This window comes from Ictidomys tridecemlineatus, chromosome 7 (genome assembly GCF_052094955.1).
Source record: "Ictidomys tridecemlineatus isolate mIctTri1 chromosome 7, mIctTri1.hap1, whole genome shotgun sequence".
Taxonomy (NCBI): Eukaryota; Metazoa; Chordata; class Mammalia; order Rodentia; family Sciuridae; genus Ictidomys; species Ictidomys tridecemlineatus.
In genome coordinates, this window is record NC_135483.1 from 141,002,640 (window position 1) to 141,025,707 (window position 23,068).

The 23,068-nt window shown below is 37.8% G+C and overlaps 1 protein-coding gene across 3 annotated transcripts in view; it reads left to right on the forward strand.

The window, feature by feature from the left end:
* Positions 1-15,585, forward strand: part of Itga6 (integrin subunit alpha 6) — a 79,098-nt gene extending 63,513 nt beyond the window's left edge. For 2 of the 3 annotated variants that reach the window (XM_005324598.5, XM_078017598.1), the window contains exons 24-25: positions 7,097-7,222; positions 12,977-15,585. In XM_005324598.5, the coding sequence (XP_005324655.2) occupies positions 7,097-7,222; positions 12,977-13,138 (288 nt within the window). In that variant the 3' untranslated portion in view covers positions 13,139-15,585. Of the gene's footprint in view, positions 1-7,096; positions 7,223-10,483; positions 10,614-12,976 lie in introns of all 3 variants that reach the window. The other variant, XM_005324599.4, reaches the window with a different exon arrangement.
* The last annotated feature ends 7,483 nt before the right edge of the window (positions 15,586-23,068 follow it).

A 23,068-nucleotide genomic window follows, 5' to 3' on the forward strand; every position in this document is an offset into this window, starting at 1 on the left:
TTATATATTTTTTAGTTTTCGGCGGGCACAGCATCTTTGTTTGTATGTGGTGCTGAGAATCGAACCCCAGCTGCACACATGCCAGGAGAGCGCGCTACTGTTTGAGCCTCATCCCCAGCCCAAAACAAGATAATCTTAAGGTTCTGCCACCTCACCCTGTATTTGTATAGAATCATTGAAGTAAATCTAGGGTACACCATTCAGCAGGACCTATGGCAGATTTGAGAGCTTTGGCTGGTGGGTATACTTGTGGCCCTATAGCAACCCAAGTCTTAAGCCATTCCTCATGCTGCAGCCCTTCTTGGAACCTGTGCCAACTGTGGCCAGTTGTGGTTACTTGCAAAGACCTCTTCATATGAGTCCAAAACTGAATGTTGTAAAATAAGGCATTAGTTTTGCCCCTTGAAACAAGTCTAGAATAAATTCTGTATCCCAGCCATGTAACAGCCTTTCCAGTAGTTAAAGGCAACTGTCCTGCCTCCTTGGACAGGCATCTCTTACTCTGTTTCAGAGCGATGCACCCATTTCTTCAGTTATGCAGGACACAGCCAGATGGGTTCCTGGCCTGTCCCCTTCCTGGCCCACTCTTGTTGGCAGTGTGATCCCACATGGACAGGGCAGCTGAGCTGCGGTCTACTCTGTTCAGCTTACCCTGGACCTTTACCTCCCACCACCTCAATACCATGCTTCTGTCAGTCCAGCCTAAAATGTGATTTTTCAAACATTTGCTGAGGAGTGTATTTGAATTTCTGGCAGCTGCAGTTTTTATGTTGTAGTCTTCTGAAATTTCCAGGTGGTTTCATCAGAATTTGTTGTCAAGTTATGTTTCCTGCAGCTTGTCTCTGAGCAGTTTGAAACAAATCTAAATGCTCGTCTTTAGATGTGTATTCACATTTTATGTGATTTGCTTCTGGTCCATTGTTTAAATTTGTAAAGTAATTTTGAATCTTGCTCATTTGCTGTCTCAACTTTCTATCCCTGGAAACTGTCTTTCAGAACTGAGCGGGAGGGTGGGGTTGTGGGGTAGAGCGCTCACCTAGACAAGCGAGGTACTGGGTTCAGTACTCAACACCACATAAAAAAATAAATAAATAAATAAAATAAAGGTATTGTGTCCAACTACAAAAAAAAAAAAAAAACTGGGTTATGGCTCAGTGACAGAGCGCATGCCTCACGTATGTGAGGCACTGGGTTTGATCCTCAGCATAAAAAAAAAAAAACAAAATAAAGATATTGTGCCCATGTATAACTAAAAAAAAAAAATTAAAAAAAAACTGGCAGGCTGAGGTTGTGGCTCAGTGGTAGGGCGCTTGCCTAGCATGTGTGAGGCACTGGGTTTGATTCTCGGCACCGCATATCAATAAATAAAATAAAGGTCATTGACAACTAAAAATTTTTAAAAACAAACAAAAGAGCAACATGCCTGCTATGTCTTCATTCAGGCAATTAATAAAAATACTGAACAGGGCAAGGAACAGAACTCTGTGGTGAACCACTAGTGAGGGGGCCTCCTTGTTGAGGGTCCAGAATCCATAAGGACTCCAGATAAATGACTGCATGCCAGGGTGGGAATCGTGAATGGGAATGCTTTGCAAAAGACTCCCCAATAATGGAAGATTATGAATTGCCACTGTTGCATTTGTCTGCAGATTTGCTTATGGAAATGCTCTGGCTTTGGTTATTTAGCTAGCTGAAATTTAGTGAGTCTCCCTAGTGATTTAGTGATCATTCTGGCTTCTGAGATATAGTGGATATCCTAATAATTTATCATCCAAACCAGAATGCATTTATATTGGAAAAATGCTAAACTGGGCAGGACACTGGAACAAGTGGTATAAACCAGGGCTGATACAGGTGCACCAGGACGTATGGTTACCCTAGGTTTCAGTTATTTCTGCAAGTTGCTCCAGTCTACCTTTTGGCATCTTGTCATCAATAAGGCATCTTAAAGGACTTTTCAGATAAGCCACACTCCCCCTGAGAATTTTTCATCTGCATCTTTGAACAAGGGCAACTGTTAGTGTCCTGCAACTCTAAATCAGCAACTCCAAGAATCACAAGAGTTTAATAACTCTTCCAGTTTTAATAAACTGGAAAAAGGTAAAGACTTTAAGATGGAAGAGACTGACATTAATAAAATGTCCATAACGTACCAGATAACTTTATTTGTTTAGACTTCAGAAGAATACCAAGGTAGACATTGTGCTCATTTTACAACAAGGTTGCAGACTCAGAGGATGTAACTTAAGAGTTCTGGATTAAACTCATAATGGTTTCAGGGCTCCTGTCCTTGGATTCTGTAACACTTGGTCACTATTAAGCCCTCAAATCTCAAATTCAGAAAAGAAACAATTGAAGGAAAGTTGTTCCTCCTCTGAGGTCACATGACCAGCAAATAGAGTGGAGACCAGGTCTCAGGTCTCAAGAGTCTTCAAGGTGATGGAATTGGGGACCTGGTGTACAGTCTGGATGGTGAGTCATGAGTGAGGAGGAGACTACCTTGGGAATTTTGTTCTTGGGACTTGGAAGACTCCAATGGGAAGTGGAGTTTTGGCGTGATACTACTTTGTTGAATAATTGGTAGATTTGTAAATGGATTACTAGTCTCTTTTATCTAAAGCCTATTTCTTTTGAAAATTGAGACATTTTTCTCATCTCTAGTCTTCTTATATCTCCCCTATTTTCTGTGATTTCTGAGATACAATAGCTCAGATATCATGCCTATACTTTTCTTTAGTATTTTAAGGTGCAGTTTTGGGGCCTGAAGATTTGAGCTTAATTCAAGTGTCAGACTGTACTTCCTTCTTTATTCCCTTACTTATTATGGGATGCAGTTTCATCTTCATCTTGGTATCATCTCTCCTTTCCAGTCTGAAGATTATTTTCTTTGGAGATAAGCATAAAAGGTGGTATATTTGGTCTTCTTTTTGACATTAACATCAAAACAATTTCTCACTGCTTTTATTCTAATGCTATTTTAAAAAGTAATAAGAAAAAGCCTTTTCTTTATTACCCAAGATGTTTCAATAAAACATTTTTATTTTTATATTAGTACTGTCATAACAGAATCAGAGCTAAAATCACACAGTTGAACTAGATAAGATGGTTCCATATTAACAACTAAATTAAGTCCATGCAGTTAAGCACCTGTTAAGGACACACGTGCCTTTTCTGTGCTGCATGCTAGAAGCAAACTTGAATAAGATACAGAGTCAAGGATTTCATGATCCGGATGATCGAACCAGGAGAAAATTGTTGAAGCAGGCCAAAGAAGGAGAGATTGTTTGTTAAGGGTGTGTGTATTTCCTTCCACTTCATTCCTAAGGAGGTAGGTAGAGAGTATCAGAGCTTCCTGGCTGCCAAATATAATAGAAAATATTATAAGTAAAAGTAAGTACCCCCAGCCAGGCGTGGTGGTGCACACCTATAATCCTGGTGGCTCAGAAGGCCAAGTTCAAAGCCAGCCTCAGCAACTTATCAAGGAGCTAAGCAACTTAGCAAGATCCGTCTCTAAATAAAATATAAAAAAGGGCTAGGGATGTGGGTCAGTGGTTAAGTGCACCTGGGTTCAATCCTTGATACCTAATAATAATAAATAATAAGTACTTCATTCTTCATGAGAATGAGATTTCCTTTTTTGCTTTTAAGTTTAGAGAAGACCTTGAGATATATATCTTTTATATATAAATATATATATTCACATACATATATTTTTTTTAGTAGATAGACACAATACCTTTATTTTATTTATTTATTTTATGTGGTGTTGAGGATCAAACCCAGTGACTCACACATGCTAGGCAAGTACTCTACCACTGAACCACAATCTCAGCCCTGAGATATACCTTTTATAAGATGGGTTCTTATATGAGGAACATTCACTAAGAGTGGATAGTATCTTTAATAGAGAGCCTTATAAAAGATATGAAAATCCCTTCACCAGGTGATTTCTTGTTCTGATGTTCAATAAGAATTGAGAGCATTACATTATAGAGTAATTAAGCAAAAGTATTTTGGCAGTTGGCAAGCTAGTGTAGTCTTTGCACTGCTCACTAATGTGGAATGTAAAGTATCAATAGGGCTTGAGCTCTTTCCCCTTATGGAAAAGGTTCACATGTGTAGGTCACCCTAGTGAAAATGCATACATTTTAATGGTACCGAAGGAGAAGTTGTTTTTGGAGACATTACACTCTACAGTAACTTCTACTTGCCTTAAGCTATCCTTGTTCATTAGTAACAGTTACAGTGACAAAACAAAATTTCTCAGAGCTGAGGATCATAGCCCATAGTTGGTTTCCCCTTAACTTGCTCCTGCAGCCAGCTCCCCACATCTTCCCATTCCCAGCTGGAGTGACTATCATGCCAAAAAAATCCCTTCAGTTGACAAAGTAAACAAACAATACTGGGCCTCTCACCTCCCTGTTCCAAATCACATCTGTCCTTTAAATGTGTAGCTAGCCCAGGTCCTGACTTGAATCTTCACTCTTTGATACCTAGAGAAATGTTTTGTTTTGTTTGTATAATATTTAAAGTCTCCCAGTTCTGGTTTGAATAATGGCTAGACCTGGGCTTAGTGATACTGCTGGATCTCGGCCCAGGCTACAAAACCAAAAATTACCTTGTTGAACGCTATTGGACAGCAGCCATTGATGGACATGGTTTCTCCCATCCTGGGATGTTTTAAAGGCACTATGATGTAATTATCATGGGTTGATGCCCTTGCCACAGACCCGTCCCCACTCTCCACTTCAGATTTATTAGAATTTATTCTTATAAATGAGACTATCCAGTGATCATCTTGCCCCAAGGACACACTCTATCTTCCCTGGGCTAGGTACTTAGGGAGCGAGGTTAAATGAGGTCCAGCCTAGGCTGGTGGAAGTCATCGTTTTGTTGTAGTCGGCTTACAGCCTTACCAGTATGTCTTACCAGCGTATACTAAATTAAGTCCATGTAGATAAGTACCTGTTAAGGACACATGTGCCTTCTCTGTGCTGCATCCTAGAAGCAAAATTGAATAAGATACAGAGTCAAGGATTTCATGATCTGGGTGATTAAACCAGGAGTGAATTATTGAAGCAGGCTAAGAAAGGAGGGATTGTTTGTTAAGGGTGTGTGTATTTCCACTTTATTCCTAAGGAAGCAGGTAGAGAATATCAAAGTTTCCTGGCTGCCAAATATAATGGAAAATATGATAAGTAAAAGTAAGTATCCCCATTTCTTCTTTCTTCCCTCTATTGATGGCCCTGACCTGGACCCAACAATCTCAAAAAAGGGTTGTTTGGGCTTAAAGCCGGACACCTATGAGATGAGGGGAGGGGACATAAGAGCCATGATGTGACCTTGGATCTGGAAGCTTGGGGGAAAATTCATTCAGAGCACACCAGGAAAAATGGCAGCTTGTGAATGTGTTATGCCTATTGTAGACTGTTGACTGCAAACTCTAGATGTAACCTCCTGTTTATTAAGTACTTAAAAGCAGTTCTACTTTTTTACTTATTTTCTGTAAGTCACATGAGGTTGATGAACTGTTTTCTAGTGGAAGTGAGAAAAGAAGTCCTTTAATGAAGAGGTTTTAAAAAATGAGTTATAGTACACTATAGAAATATTGTAGCCCAGTGTAGACATAATTAGACGTTCAAGCAGTATTCAGGGTTGAAGCCTGTGTCTTTCAAGTTAAGTACTCCCTGGAGTTTTGTTTACCCTTTGCTTTATAGTCTCTTAGTTTGGAAACTTTTAAGCCAGCAGCTCTCTAATCATTGTAGCAATCACAGTCTTTTCTAGGCTTTGAAAATTCGTGCTTGGCATCACAAAAATTGGTTTGGATTCTACTGGACTTCCTTTAGACAGAGTGGACAAATGTGAATGAGCGCATCTGAGTGGTTGCAAAATTGCCAAAAACAACTCTTTAGGTTTCTGGATAAACACTATGTTTATTTTTATAAGTGTTTGCCAACTCTCAAATGTTGGGAGATTAAGCCAGGTATGGTGATGCAGCCCTCCGTAAACTAAGGCAGGAGGATTGTAAATGCAAGACCAGCCTCAGCAACTTATTGAGACCCTGTCTCAAAATAAAATATAAAAAGGTCTGAAGATGTAGCTCAGTGGTAGAGCTCCCCTGGGTTCAATCCACAGTACTACCAAAAAACGAAAAAGAAAAAAAAAAAAAGTTGAGTTTAAACTGCTTCAGAATGAATCCAGGGTCTTAGCTTGTTCACACAGTTTTGTAGCCATTTCAGGAAATTGTATTGTTTATAAGGCCTTTCATTTCAATATCATAGGAAAAAGATAAAATGCTATCTTTTATTCATGCAGTTCCATCTCTATTTGTATTTTATATCTTTAGAATCTGAGGCTTGTATGTTAATTGTGTGAAAACTGGCCCTTTTATTTTCCTTGCCAAAAGGTAACTAAAAGAAAGTGTGAACCTGCTCACCTGTAGTTCAAGGGACTTGGGAGGCCAAGACAATTTAAAGCCAACCTCAGCAATTTATCGAGGTTTCAAAATAAAAGATTCTTAAAAGGGCTGGGAATGTGGCTCAGGGGTTAAGCATCCCAGGGTTCAGTCTTGGGTACTTTGAAAAAAAAAAATGTGATCTTTCTCAAAAGGGTACCAAGTTACGATCTGGAGATGTAGCTCAGTTGTCAGAGTACTTGCCTAGCAAATGGAAGGTTCTGTACCTAGCCAGACCAAAAAAAAAAAAAAAAAGATACTAGGTTATATAGTTGAAAGAAGATTGGCTGTTTATTGATAATTGTTAAAACAGGGCAATGAATACATGATGATTCATTTTAGTTTCTCTACCTTTGTTTAAAAAAACCCACTTTTTTAAAAAGATAAGTTGGCAAAGAAATAACTACTTTGTTAGAGCATAGGCCAGCCTTTTCCAGTCCCCGGTTAAAAGATCTTCAGGGAATATCTCTTGGAGCACTGTGATTCCACTACATTAAGAAAAAAGATCTTCACCAGAAAGTCAACTTATCTGTCCATAGACTGTTGTTCAAAATATGTTCAGAATCAGAAGTAGAACTGTAGACCCCTGGCATTAACCCACACCCCAGTTTACAGCAGTTTGCTTTCTTTTATACGCTGTAGGTTCGTGTGACTGTGTTTCCCTCAAAAACTGCAGCTCAGTACTCTGGAGTACCTTGGTGGATCATTCTTGTGGCTATTCTTGCTGGGATTTTGATGCTTGCTCTATTAGTGTTTTTACTATGGAAGGTAAGTCATATCTAGCATTTGAGTTTCATGATACAAACTATTTCACATTTTAAAAAGGGTGAATTAATATCAGAGTATGGCTTATTTTTCTCTTTCATTGCTTCCTTTTTTTCCAACCTTTTATGATGAAATTTTTCCAACATATAGTAAATTTGAGAGGATTTTACAATGACTAGCACACAAGAAGATTCTCAAATAATACATTTTGCTGTCTCATGCATATAATTTAGCATATTTGGCAAATAACAAATTTAAATTTTACTACTTTAGCATTTTCTTTACATAAAATCAAAGTCTGGATCTAAGATAAATTATTGGATATGAGATTAATCTAATTTTGTATTTCAGCTAGTTTCAACTTTTATTTAAAAAAAAGAATTCAAGGCATCCATTGGCGTTGGTTACATTTGCAGCTAGAGTACAAATAGAAAACATGAAATGAATGCATTGTAATGTCATGTGTAGCTAATAAAATAAAACATGAAATGAATGAATAGCACCATCTCAAAGGGGTCATCATAGCCTACGTCAAACATAGGCAAGGTCTGGGCTCAATGTGATGCCCATTAGAATTTGGTCTCTTGACTATATGATATACGATACATATGATATTGTCCCTCTTTCTCCCCACCAATAAACAATCTATATCATGAAAAGGGCATATGAGTTGGATACAAACCAACCTATAGATTTTATATTATTCCCAGTGACTATCAAAGGTCTCTAGTACCTTATCTGTGATTCCAGAAAAGGTTTTTAAGGATTGATTTACCAGAAAACCTGACATGATATGAAGAAAAGCCATGTATAGTCTTTGTCCTTTATTCATCACTTTTACTGCAGAATATTAATATTTTTATTACAGTGGCATTATGTATGCAGCATAGTGCATTTCTAAAATGCCCCATATTCTGGACTCCTAAACACATCTGCTCTGGAGAGTTTTGGCTGAACTAATCACCTTCTAGAATCAAAGGGTTCCTTTTCCTTTCCTTGACTCCAAAATATAAATGGACAAGGCTTCAAGGATTTGTTTACTTTCAAATGTCAGGCATCTCTCTTTTGCTTTATTCTTCCAAGTAACTTCCTGGTTCAGCCTAAGATAATTTTCTAAGGTCTCTAAACATGTGATTGATGCCACTTATCAGTTCATACCAAGACTCCTATGGATGGGGCTTTAGCTAGTTTTATCCCTGATGTTTATACCTCGGGCAGTATGTTTCTCTAGCAAGCACAGCCAGCCCATGTAGGAGTTGCCATGACAATTATTATTATCTCAGAAACTAAATTTTGGGTTTGGTGTGGGCTTATGTTTTTTTTGAAGAGGTCACAAGGACAATCTTCAGAGCAGATCTTATTGGCAGTCTCTAATCCTCACTGAGACAAAGCAGTGGGTTGAGGGTTAAGAGACCATGCTCTGTGATTTTAATCCTGGGCAAATAATTTCACCTCTCTGGGCCTCTGATTTGCCTCAGCTGTTTAGTAAGCAGATTGGACTTGGTGATTTCATTGGGGTTTTTTTGTTTGTTTTTTTGTTTTAAGCTCTGAAGTATCCAGACCCTCAAGGGGACTCTATCAGATAATTTCTCTAATCCCCACATGAAAGTAATTCTTATTACTTTATATTCTTTCTGAAACTAAATTATTTATTTTTAAACCCATAGAATATTATGGCCCAAAAAAGATTCTGGTTCAGTGGTCTTTCAATTTGAGTTTTGTACCTCTGCATGGGTGGTACAACTAAACTAAGCAGATGGAGACCTCTACTTTAAACAGAGAAGTTCTACTTTTATCTGCTTTGCATAGGATTTTGCTAGAATATAAAAGTCTTCAGCTGATCCATTCACTTTCATTTTTTAGATCAGAGATATTAAGAATGTTGCTGCTGGCTGTGGTGGCATATACCTGTAATCCCAGAGACTCAGAAGGCCACAGTAGGAGGATCACAAGTTTAAGGCCAGCCTCAGAAACTTAATGAGACACTGTCTAAAATTTAAATAAAAATAAAAAGCACTGGGGAAGTAGCTAAGTGGTAAAGTGTCCCTGGATTCAATCCAATCCCCAAATACCCTCTCTCCCCCCCCCACCCCCGCCAAAAAATATGTTGATATGTTGGAGGCAGGACCCAGGACTCTTGGATCCTGATTCATTCTTCCTACTCGTTATCTACTAGTACTTATTGAAAGTTGGCTAGGTGTGTTCACTGTCTATTGCATTGGATGTCATAGATAAATCTCAAGTATTCTAGTTCAACAGTGCCCAACACCTCTTTCTTTAGTAATAGAAATGTTCTGGAATGACACTGTCCAGTATGGTAGACAAGAGTCACATGTGGCCATTGAGCACTTGTAATATGGCTATTGTGACAGAATTACTGAATGTTAAACTTAAATTTGAATAGTCACATGTAGTTAGTTGCTGTCATGTCATACAAAATGGATCTAGATTTTTACTTTCACTAGTTGGCAGAATTTTCCAGGAAAGATTTGTTCAGCCAAGTTTATTCCAAAGAGCAGTTCTATGACCTTATGAACTAGATAAAAATAAACAGAAAAAAGTTCTCCATTCTTGAATGAAGGAAATTATGGTAGAAAGTGGAATTATACTTTTATACTTATTTAGAGTGTCCTAACCTGAGGAACACAGATTCCTACCATTTAAGGGTTATGTGGTGGTTCAGAATTTGGGAAAATGATAGCAATCATGCTTTCATGACAGAGTATTCGAATTTGTATTGCGATTCACCCCACAGATCCAAAGGTCTTAAGTAAATGGAATTTGTTCCGTAAAATGTACTGCAAAAGGCAGAAAAGTACAGTATGTCTATATTTTATTTGGATTTGTGCTGAGTTTTACTGAGGGAATTTAGTTTCTAACCTTTGTCTCAATAGACTGTAAAATCACTCTTTTGCCCTTTTGGATTCTATTCTGTGAGAAAAAATCAGCCAAAACTACAATCAAACATGCATAGATTTTTCCTTTTTAGAATGATTTTTGTCCTTAGGATTTTGTCTACAATAAAAAAAAAAAATTAGTGGATTAGCATCTCCATGTAACCATTTGACCAGAGACCCTCAATAATAGCATGTGTTGAACACTGTCCCAGAATAATATATGCAGTGGCAGCTCACTTCTGGTTGACCAGGTCTCTGGCAAGGGGCCATAAATAGAAAGTAGGTTAAAATCTGAGATGTTCTTTTGTTTAGCTCTTCTCTTATCCACAAAGCTGTAAAATTGACTAAATACCTTGCTTCCTTATAGTGTGGTTTCTTCAAGAGAAATAAGAAAGATCATTATGATGCCACATATCACAAGGCTGAGATCCATGCTCAGCCATCTGATAAAGAGAGGCTTACTTCTGATGCATAGTATTGATCTACTTCTGTAATTGGTAATTGATCAATGTTTTTTAATTGCTAGCTGTGGGACCTGCTTATGGTTGTGGTGGCTAACTTTAAGAGCAACAGCTTGCTATGTGTGTTCCATTAACAGATGTTTCCAAATGTCCACACTGGCTTGCCTTGCTTGGATTTATTTTATTTATGTCACTTGAAAATACACAGGTTTGTTTTTTATTTGTTTGTTTCAATACACAAAGAAACTTTTTTTGCAGGTGAGTTATTTTGTGTTCTTGTTAAACATCACCCACAGCAATGAAGAAAATCGCAACCTTTGCACACATAAAAGGAGGTTTTAGACCTCCATAGTAGCCCAGTTTGCCCCGTGCTGTTAATCCAGTGTGTAGCATCCCACTCGGAATTTCAAAGGTGCATAAGAAATCTCTGATTTCTTGTTCATTTTGGAATTTCCCAGGGATATAAGCTTGTGTTGACTGCCTAATTAACCTGTTGCATGTTGGAAACTTTGTGTTTCTCTTGACAAAGAGGTTTCCTCTTTTTGTTCTCCTTGCTATGAAATGATGGGGCAGGCTTGGAATGCTTTTTATGGTTGCTTGGAAATCATTTTATGCTACCTAAGCATGCAACTTCCTTTCCCTGCATATCTCCTTCAGGCCAAAGACCATTACAACAAAGAGCGACTGTCAGCCTTATGGGCTTTATGATCAACTTCAGAAAATAGTCATCTGCCAAAGTAACTTTCTATATATAAAATTTCAGTACAAAAAAGTTGTGGGTAGTTTTTATTTCAATATGTTGTAATGGAGTTTGACCATGTTTCATGCTTATAGAGATTTTATTCCGCCTTGAGTCTCAGTTAATTTTAATTCATGTTTTGCTTCTCTGGTTTGAAGGAGGAATGGAAGGAGGAATTGTGGGTGATTCCTTTTTCCATTTCTATGGACACAAAAAGAAAGAATGATTCCTATAATTCCTTCATGTGGCACTGTCACAATGAATTCCTAGCATTGCTCTTTTGACTTTACATTTTATCCTTAATTTACTTTTTAAAAATGGAACAGGCAACAGTTTCATTTTGTGATAAATACACTGACTTTTTTTTGCACAAAATACTAAACAAGTCCATGTAGAAATGACTAGAATTAAACCTCATGGTTCATAGGCATATGATTTTGTCTTGCCCTGATATTTTTATAACATAACATTCTTCAACATAAATGTTCTATTCCTGTTGCCATCATGTAATAAACACATTAATCAACCATCCTAAGTTATCTTCTTCATCCTTCTAAGCTGCATTTTTAACTTGAAAACATACCTTCAAAAAAAATCCCAACATTTTTATGCATTAAAAATTCAATCTGATTAAAAAATACTCAGGTATATTCTCCACATACTTTGGGTCAGAATGAATTTTTTAAAGTGAATAAAATATCTGTTCATTACCAATTTGAATGTAGATGCTATTTTTTTTGCAAAAGAAGAAGAAAAATTAGGGAATGCTCCAAAATTCAAACTCCATTACTTTTCTTAAGTCCTGTGTGGTACACGATTGATTTTATTGCGGGACACTATTACTTCATGATTTACTGTGGTAACATCTTAATTGGAAACAACAGCAAATCCAGGTGATATAAAATTCCTCCTAGCTAATGAGAAATGTGATGTGTACTGAAGCCTCAGTGGACAGGAAAAGACTCTTAAATTGACCCATTGGAACACAATATTTTCAAATTTGTCAAGTATTTGTGACCTGATTTCCATCTAACTAGTGGGAGAAGGGCATGAAATAATTTTTGTTTTATGTCTATTAAAAATCATTCTAAAAAATTGTTTTTCAAGTCATTTAGTAATCTGAAATCTTGATATTTTACAAATATTATGATTTTTTTTAATAGAAGCACGCTTTCACAAACTCTTAAATTGTTAGTCAAAAGATAACTTACAGCTGGGTGCACTGGCACACACCTCTAATCCTAGCAACTCAGGAGGCTGAGGCAGGAGGATCGAAAGTTCAAGGCCTGTCTGGGCAATTTAACGATACACTATCTCAAAAAAAATTTTTTTAAAGGCTGGGGATATAGCTCAGGGGTAAAGCACCCTTGGGTTCAATTCCCAGTATGGAGGAAAGGAAAAAAAACCTACATTGTTGTACAATGAAAAGACCAGATAAAAAATGGACTTTTCTTTGAGTTTTAGGGCTGTTCTCTTATTTCCACTGGCTATTATTTCTTTTCAACCTACCAGTGCTTTCTTGAAAGAAGATAGTGTCTTTTTTCCCCTTAATCCAAAGGTAGATACAGATGAACAGAAAGCTTAGGCTATTCCAATTTGATGTAGTTGGTTTTTTTGAGACTAATTAATTTGTGTCTGTTTTTCTCTCCCCCTTCTCCAGTGTGGATTCTTTAAGCGCTCTAGGTACGATGATAGCGTTCCCCGATACCATGCTGTAAGGATCCGTAAAGAAGAGCGAGAGATCAAAGATGAAAAATACAATGATAACCTTGAAAAAAAACAGTGGGTCACAAAGTGGAATGAAAATGAAAGTTACTCCTAGGGGACCAGAAAAGCTTCACAGTACCCAAAATGCTTTTTGGTTTATTTGTTTTTTGGGTTTTTTTTTTTTTCCAACTCAAATACAAATGGATTTAAGAGCCTGTTCAGTACCTGAGGATTAATTTCAGACTGACTACATACAGTACGAACCTACAGTTTTCACTGTGGATATTGTTACACAGCCTGAGGCTTCTGTTTTGCACGGCCAAATTTAAGACTGTTGGAATGGATCTTTCTTTAACTGCCTTAATTTAACTTTCTGGGTTGCCTTTGTTTTTGGTGTGACTGACCCACACGCTCTGGGGACCAGCCTGCCCAGGTGCACTCGGGCAACATCCTCCTGGTAGCACCCACATTCACCTGCGCTAACAGAATGGCCGTCCTAGCCTGCTGCTGTGAGCATCCTTCCTGTAGGATCAGAGAACCTGCAAGTTAAGTGTCCTGCAGCACAAGATTCTGCCATCAAGGCAGCTGTGTCTCAGTTTCAAGTGCTGTCTAAAGTTAAATGTGCAATAGAAGGTGATGTTGCCATCCTACTCTCTCTGTCCATTCCCTCGATGTGACTCCTTGCTCACACCAAGTGCACACAGGTTCCCTTCTCCCTTTTCACTAAAACACACAGGTGCAACAGACTTGAATGCTAGTGATACTTGTTTGTATGTGATATTTATTTTCTTTTTTAAACCATTTTGTTATTGACTAACAGGCCAAAGATCCTTCAGGTTGATTTAAACAATCGGAATTGGAACATGGGAGATCATTGATTGACCCAAGTTATTTCTTGCAAAAAGAAAACAATCCTTTATAAAATATACCAGAGAGTTGTTTTAATAACTTATCTGTAAATATGACATCTCCTTCATAACAGCTTCTCCCTCCCCAACACAAAAAGTTTAAGAAAAAACAATCAAGATGTTTGTAACAAAGATGTTTAATTCTTACCTGACATCTGATATTATTATTATTTTTAGTTTAGAGCCCTGTGTGATATTTCTGAATTTAGTGCTATAACTTTCAGGAACTTTGTGGAGAAAATGAGTTTGTTCATTGAACTCTAGGGCTTGTTTACTCACTGCTGCAAATACTGTATATTCAGGACTTGAACTAATCGGTGAGTGCCTATGGTGGATCCAGACCGATCCAGTGTAAGACTACTGAATGAGTATCTGCTACCCAAATGGTGACCCAGTCAGATGGAACATCATGGCTCTAAGCTTTTTAAATGTTATTGGAACCATTTAATTAGTGAGTCGGTGTTCTATATTTCGTGTCCTTCCCTATCTAAATTTCCAAGATGACTTTGCAACTATTTTAACAAGATCTTCAAATTGTTTTTTAATTGTAAAAGCTGGCTGGGGTGGGAAGGAAAGACAGCTATGACTCTAGACATTCAATAGAGATTGAATATATATGAAAGTGGAATTTAAAACAAAATTCTCTGCTTTAAAATGTTAAAGTTATATGGGGAGCAAGAGCAAACAGGTGCTAATTCATTTGACGATAGCATAAGCAGTGTTCCAGTCTTTTAAGAGAACAAAATACATCTATATATGCCATTGTTGCTTTGGAGTTTTAATTTTTTTTCATAAATATTGTACCCTGAAGATACTAAGAACTTTATTCTGGTTGTACTTGGAATTTTCATTCATAAAAATTTTATAAATGATGTTTTATTTACAAAAATTTCTCTAAAACAGATCATAACAGTGTTTTAAGTCTCAGTTTCTTATCTGGATAACATGGAGCCTAAAAGACACATTGGCTTTATAGGATATTAATCCAATATTTCGTCGGTGTTTTTAAACATTGTTATGAAAATGAATGTCCTAAAAAGAAGGGTGGCAGGGTAGTTCAAAAACAAAACAAGAATGTTTGTGGTGTTTAAATTTATAGTTGTTAAAAATGTCATCTCAAGTCAAGTCACTGGTCTGTTTGCATTTGATACGTTTTTGTACTAACTATCATTGTAAAATTATTTCATGATTAGAAAATACCTGTGGATATTTGTATAAAAGTGTGAAATAAATTTTTTATGAAAATGTTCATTCCTTAGTGACACAACATTATATTGTGAAACAACTTTATAAATGACAATTTGAATTCCCTTTCTTATTTCATCAAGCCAAACTAAAGTTTTTGATATTTATTCTTAAGAGCCCATATAATCCCAGATCAGCCAAAGATACTAGTACCCAAAGGAGTGCAATGTAAATTTGATTGAGGGTTGTTTGTTTTTTTTTAAATCCTCTTGAAACTACTGTTTTTGATGTTTTAAATTTCCTTTTTTTATATAAGTTACAGAAAATGGCCTTATAGTGGTTTGTTCAAGATACCTATAAATGGCAAGTTTGCATTGATTGATCTGCTTCAAAGGCTATGGCTGTGAAAGATAAGGTATTACTCAGTAATGAAACCATGGCATAAAAAATAAAAGTTCTTATGGCTTGAGTCACTTGCTTTCTAGAATGCATGTGGGATGTGGCATGTCATTACATTAGTCACCAGAACTGGTTTGGCAAAATAGTCAGAAAATATGTTCTTTGCCCGAGCCTTTCATTTAGAGGACTTCCATAAAATGGCTTACAATTTTTAGGGATAGGACCAAGCCTTTTACTTAAATGAAAACATCTTAATGAGACACTAACCTATGAAAGGATGCTGTGGAGGACCAAGTTGGAATGAGAGTTTAGTTTTAAAGAAGGGAAAAGTACAATGCTGAAGGTGGTTGGATTCTGCATGTGTACATCTTCAGGGCTGAGAAAACATGCAGAAGAATTTTGTCAGCTTGCATAGCATAAAATGAATGACTAAAGGCAGTTCCTCAAGATCAAAGGATGGGGCTGACCACTTTTATTGAAGAAAAGGGGAGGTTCAAAGAAGTGAAGAAAATGAACTTCAGAATGACCTCAAAAGAGTGGCTATTGCAAAGCTAGTGGGACACCTGTTCTTATAGGTCAAGGTCGCTGTCAAGTATGCATTTTCTCTTATACCTTAAAATTCAGATTTTGCCAGTCTGAGAAAGGCATTTCATCTAGCTGTTAGAACTAGGGACTGCTCTTTATTAGGAGTTGAATCCGTGTCTGCAGAGTATAACCAGAAGACCTTATTTAGTCGGAAAGTCATAAAGGCACGCATGGTCAAATCCTCAAAGAATAAACTAAAAAAACTAGAGCAAGAAAATTGGTCCAGCCCAGTGCAAGGGAGGGCCAGGCACCATAGAGCGCAAATCTAACCAGATAATGGTTGATGATTACACTGGAGTGAGGGAGTCAAGTGCAATTTTTGTAGCTGTCAGCCAAGCTTAAGTGCCTCAATCTTTTGCCCTTGCCCAGGACCATCTCAGTTATGCTGCTTGTTCCAGGACATGGAAACAGACCCATGTTAGGAGAGATCAGGTAATTTCTCACTGTTCAACCTGGACCATCTCCCCCAGATCTCAAAACTATAGGGTTAGAGTGTGGTGCTTGAATTATCTTAAAGCCTATTAGCTAAGAATTCAACTTGCAAATAACCAGTGGATTTAAGTAGATGGTCTGTCATTGTGAGATGTGGTTTGATCATTTTCTAATTGGGAGTTAAAAAAAAAAAACCGTAGGGCTATTAAATTAAGCTCTGGGGCTATGTATACTAATAAGACACTACCTCTGACAATTTATAGGAAGCTTATAATCTAAAATAACAGATTGTATTGACAAGCATAAGTGACTTCACTTTATAGATTGCAGAATTAAATACCTTGAATCTAGATATTAATGGTTATATATAAGACAATCTGACACTTTTGAAGTGAAACTTGACCCTAGAAAATTCCTTTTTACATAACATTTGAAGTAGACCTTCTCAACCTGGGCTACACATTTGAATCACCTAAGGAACATTTTTTTACCCCCCCTAGTCTTGATGCCCAGAATTCTGTCTACACTGACCATATCAGAATCTTGGAGGGTAAGTCCTAGATTTTAGTACTGCTTGAAGCTCCCAGATGACACAAAGTGCAGTCATGAGACCTGCTTTAGATCATTGGATGGCCTGTGTATTAAAAGGGCTCTGCCCACCATGCCTCATCTCTGTGGTTCTCCCACCGTATCAGTAATAGGAGCTAAGTAGCTAGAGGTGCTTTTGCTGTCCAGACATGATTGACAACACAGAAGAGCATGAAGCGTGTTGGAAAAATGTTAGCTTCACCTCTTAGGATATAAGCTGGGGGAAGTCATTCAAATCTTTGGTCCCGTTCTCTTCATCTGTAAAATATGGTTGATAATCTCTTTCATAGGTTCTTGTAGGTAGTAAATGAGACAATTTGGAAGTGCTCATTAAATGTTACCTACTTTTACATATTGATGTAGAATCATAAAATATTAGGGAGCATGGAATTCTAGATCTATTTCCTCCTCTCACAGATAGTTAATTTTTGTTGTCATTGGAACTTTATCTCCTCATTCGTCAATATGTCAACCCATGATTTAGTACTAGGAGTTAAAATTACAATCTGCAAGCCCAAATGCCTTCCTGCTAGCTAAAAATATACACCATAACACAGGTGCCATGGTGCACAAGGTGACATGTGCCTGTAGTCCTAGTCACTTAGGAGGCTGAGGCAGGAGCATCTCGAGCCCAGAAGTTCATAACCAACCTAGGCAACACAGTGTGACCCAACTTTTATATTTAAGGTACTCAACAACATGGGTCAGTTTGAACAAGATTGACCTTATTATTTCTTTGTTAGACACACACCCCTTAAGACCATGACCATAATATGGATTATGATCAGGTGGATTGGGATCAGGTAACTCATAGTGTTACAATCATCAAGTAGGTATCTAGACATTGCTATGTACTGATTCTTCTTAATTTTTCCCCCTCCTGAAATGGAAAAATCTAAAACAGCAGATATTTCTTTTGGATATTTTCTTGGAGTTATTTTCATAAAAATTTCAGTTCCTTGATTTCCTCTAGTGGGAAGGCAGGCTGCAATTTCCTTTGCTGGGCAGAAGATGAAATGTTCACAGTACCCATCTCACACTTAAGTTACATCATATATGTTAGACCAGATAGAAAAATTGCATGTCTAGCTCCCACATCCCAAAATGCATTGATTCAAAGACCTGTTAACTGCAATATAATGCAATTTTTCCCCCTCCAGGAAGACTTGGGGAATGTTTGATTCCAAGGTGTCACCAAATTGCTGGTGGAACTGAAGTTCAGGATTCTTACCTGAGGAAACTAAGGGTAGTTGGGAAGTCTCAACAGAGTGGTTAAAAATGGTCCTTAGGGGTTGTGGTTGTGGCTCAGCCATAGAATACTCACCTAGCACATGCAAAGCCCTGGGTTCAATCCTCAGCACCACATAAAAATGAATAAAATAAAGGTATTGTGTGCAACTACGACTAAAAAATACATTTAAAGAACAGTCCTTAAGATTTTAACATGCTAAGAATGAGCTGAGGATCTTGTTCAGGTGCAAGTTTGGTTTTTAGGCAATCTGGGATGGGGCTCAGAGCCTCCTATTTTAACAGGTGCCAGGGCCTGGGTTGCTGCTGGCCCATGGATCACATTTCAGTCATCAAGGATCTCTGCAGCCAGGTCTTCATTCAAGTCCCTCGGTGCCACTTTCTACTTGTATGTCCCAGGCAAGTTTAAATAGATGATGCCTTAATATCCTCATGTGTAAAATGCTATGTGAAATCAATAGGATATAACTTGGGCCACCGGGGAATGTATATTATCCTACCTACCTCTGTGCAATTTCCTAACTCCTAACTCCTCCAATGTGTGGATAAAGAACATTGGGAGGCACACTGTAATCTTTGTCGTGTCTGAGTTTGACAAGATAGGTGACATTTGTCTTAAGCTACCCTTGTGGGCCATGCCATCAAGATACCCCATGAGAGGCAGAGTGCCATTACAGCTGCACAGGGAACCATGTGCCAGTCCTGGTAGCTGACCCACAGAAACAGTGTTCTGTTGATCTAGTTACAGTGACTCCTCTAAATCAGCAATAAGACTGAAGTAAAGCTCTGGCTGGCTCAAAGAGGTGAGCTTTTGTAATTTGATATTTCCTTTCCCAAGGGGCAACTTGTAGTTTTCCACAATAAATAACTCAATGTCTTTGTATCCTTCTCTTTGTAATGTTGAGCACTTTCTGAGATAATAACTGTATTTATTATTTGTCTCTTTCCCCTTAGAAGTCTTGTGAGAATAGGGACCTGGATTCCCAAGTGCCTAACATGGTGTCTGCCCAGCGCATAGCATGGCCTAAGAAAATTATTGAACAAATGAACCCCAGAAAAATAACTAAGAACTTAAGACATGAAATGGAAGAAATAAAGGAAAATCTGTGCTGAAACTAGACATTGGACTACCCAATTCATATGCAGGGAAAAAATAATATTAGTTAAGATAGATACCTGTTAAAAGAACAGATTAATAAAAGAAAAACATGTTTTATTAATATGTATAATTCATGTACATGAGAAACCCTGGGAAAATGAATAGTTCTTTAGAGGTAACTTTGAACTACAGTTTATACAGCATCTTCAACAAAGAACAGTGAATTGTAGTGACAGAGGAAAAGCACTTTGAGTCTAGAGACAGCAACTTGTAGGACAGCAAATGAATGGCAGATAAAGGCTAATGAAACTTGTAGATATAAATTCCTCTGGAACCATCTCCAGGCTGTTAAGTATCTAAAGTTGGCTTTAATGGTTAACCTTTGTTCTTCCTGGGAAAGAGTAGGAAACCTTGTCTTTCGAAATCCATGCCCTGTTTTTAGATCAATATAGGGAGGGTGGAGAGCTCTCTTGGATCTTTCATTTGGTCTTCAGTTCAACAAATCTATACTTTTGGGGGAAGTGCATTCTGGTCTTGCACACATATATAATTCAGACCTTGCCAGAAGATTTCTTAACCCTCAGGCTTAAGTTCAAATCACTATTAAAATAATTAATTGGAGGTCATTATATGTAAGGGGCCCCAAGGCTTTGTGTTCCTACATAAGCAAACTAAAACCCAACCCAGTATAAACCAAGCAGAATGCAAAATAACCTCAACTGAGATCCTTCCACTGGAATGATCCAGATAAGCCTGTTGATCCAGCGTCATCTTCTTGCCTTCCCTTCATGCCCCTTCATTGGAACCAGGAACCCCGAGCAGACCAGAGTTGCCCAAAGCATGAATTGCTTCTGTCTGTTCAAGATCTTTAAGTTTTTAATGTGTCTTAGTTTTTTTTGTTTTGTGTGTGTGTGTGTGTGTGTGTTTTTTTACTGGAGTTTAAACCCAGAGCTTTGCACAAGTGCTTTACCACTGAGGTATGTCCCCAGACCTGAGTTTTATCTTTTAACATTACCAATTCCCATTTGTCTAAGTCCAGAGATCTACTTGTTTGTGTCTAAAAATTCTTAGGGCTTTACTACTTCATACTCCCCATCTCACCCCCACTTATACGCCTTAGGTACAAATGCTGTCCCAATTGGCTCCAATTTTCCTGGAAAAAAAAAATAAAGTCTGCTTTTTTCCTCCAATTTGCACAAAGGCACAAGGGATTCAGTCTCCACAAGATTTTACATTTTTTTTAGTAAACCACTGAATGTGGGTGTTACAAATAGTGCTCACTGCTTGAACCAGCCTTAGCAATCTGCCCCCTCTCCCTCCCCTTTGCTCTGCAAAGTGAATTCCTCCTCTGGCTTCCTGCAGAGCTCTTTGTGAGCCTTCCTCTGGGATTGCTCCTTCCACTCCAGCAGCATATCAAAGTACTTATTCCAAATAAAACCTGTGTTTCCCCTAAAACAAATCCTGGTGAATAGATAGCCTCCACATCATGGGCACTGGTAATGACTTGAATGACTGTACCCCTTCAAGAAAGCAGTCAAATGTATATAGGAATAAACTGTCCTTTGGTGGAATGCTAAACATTGCTTAAAGCAAAACTTTCCAGGGTTTATAACTATTCCAGTTTTATAACTATGTAAATTGGAGATAACTGATAACAATGCAAATAAATCTGCCAGAAAGAGCGACCACCCTCCTTGATTCCCTAGGGAAAAGTCAGTTTTGTAGCCTTTGCAAATTCCTTTCTGTATTGCTATTGTTTGACTTCTCCTTTGAACTGATTGTACCTTTTTTTCTTTTTTCTGGTTCTCTCATTAAATTAATGTGTTAAATAAAAATTTTGGCAGGTGTTCATTTTATAGCTGCATGAGACTTGATTTTACCTTTGTTTTGAAAATTATCTTTCTAGTGTATCAAACAGAAGTCTGAGGCAGGAAATATTAGCACACTCAAAAGGGAAACTGAAGAGTGTTTGATGAAAGAACTATTTATAGGGATGTAGGTTGAGTTAAGCAGCCAGGACTGGTGAAGCACCCCGTTAGCAATAGAGGAAAACTTCTACCACATGCTCATTGGGCATGGGGAGGGAACTGGAGCCACACAGAGGATCACAAACCATGGCCTAGCAGGAAGAGACCAGGAAATAAATATGACTCTTCTCTCCTTTTGTTCTCTGAACCCCACAAAGCCAGCATGTAATAAAGACAGAGCAATACAACCTAACTTGTTTCCATTCCCACGCCCACCCCGCCTCTTCTGAGTCAAATCGGCCCAATATGGATCACAAATTCTCAGTGAATTTAGACAGTCTGGCTAGCTAAAAAAAAAAAAAAAAAAAAATCTTAAGAAGTCTGAGAGTATGGTTATATTGCTGAAATCTTGGTCCTTGTTCCCAATGCCAATCCAATTACAAGGACACTGTTTTGAGAAAAAGGAAAAAAATTTATTGCTTTGCTAGCAAAAGAGAAACACAGGGACTCCTGCCCCAAAGACTGTGATTCTGCCCATCAGCAGGAACAGGGGGCTTTTAAAGAGGTGATTCAAAGGCTACATTCCACATGTTCTTTGTTGGAGTTATAATTCACTTGTTGATTTTGAAGATAGTTATTTCTGAGTTCTTCTGTACATCCCCAAAGTCTGGATTACTTGATTCCTGTGGTGAGTGTGTACTCAGAGACAGATAACTCTGCCTAGGATGGGGAAGAAAGGTAATCCTGTTTCCCTTGAGATTAGGGAGAGGGAGAGATTAGGGAGGAGCAGGGAGAGAGGAAGAGAAAGAAACATTTCCACTTTAAAAATAAATTGCAGGGGCTGTGGTTGTAGGTCAGTGGTAGAGCTATTGCCTAGCATTGTGAGGCACTGGGTTCATCCTCAGCACCACATAAAAAAATATAAATAAATGAAATAAATATCTAAAATATACAATAATGTTATTATTTAAAAAATAATTAAAAAAATAAATTGCAGTGGCAGAGCAGCAAGGGTTACATTCAAAGCATAAAGTGGATCACTGTTACAGTTGTAAATTTATATCTACATAGGTAAGTAATATATAGCCTCTTAGTCCCTTAAGTCTCTCTCCAGCTTCTGGACCTTAAACTTTTCCCTAAAGAAGCAAAAAGTCAATGGTGGTTGCCCATGGGTGGGGGGCGGGGAGGATTTGACATACCACTTATTTGTGCTCTTATATAATCATTCTCTATCTGGTGGAAGCTCAGAGAATACAACTGTGGAGGAAAGAAAAAATACTATAAAACAGGTGATTATATTCTGGAAGAACCTTAGTAAAATAACTTTTATGGCTTCTGCTGGGCCTTGGTGCTTCCATGCAGGTTAATATTCAGCTGGGTACCTTGAATGCTCAAGTGGAAAGCAGATAGGGGTTGAGAAGAACTGGATAATACTGTACCTGGGAGAGTAAAAAGAATCCAGAGCTCTGGGAGTGATCTAGAAGGAAAGAAAAAAGAAAGAAGAAGGCAATGTGAGAGGTTGAAGTAATGGAAATGGTTGAAGGGCTATTTTAAGGATGTCTAATATTCAACTTTAAATTGTTTTCTCCCAGAGCTTTGGTAAAGTATGCTTTAAGCAAAACATGTATATGAGT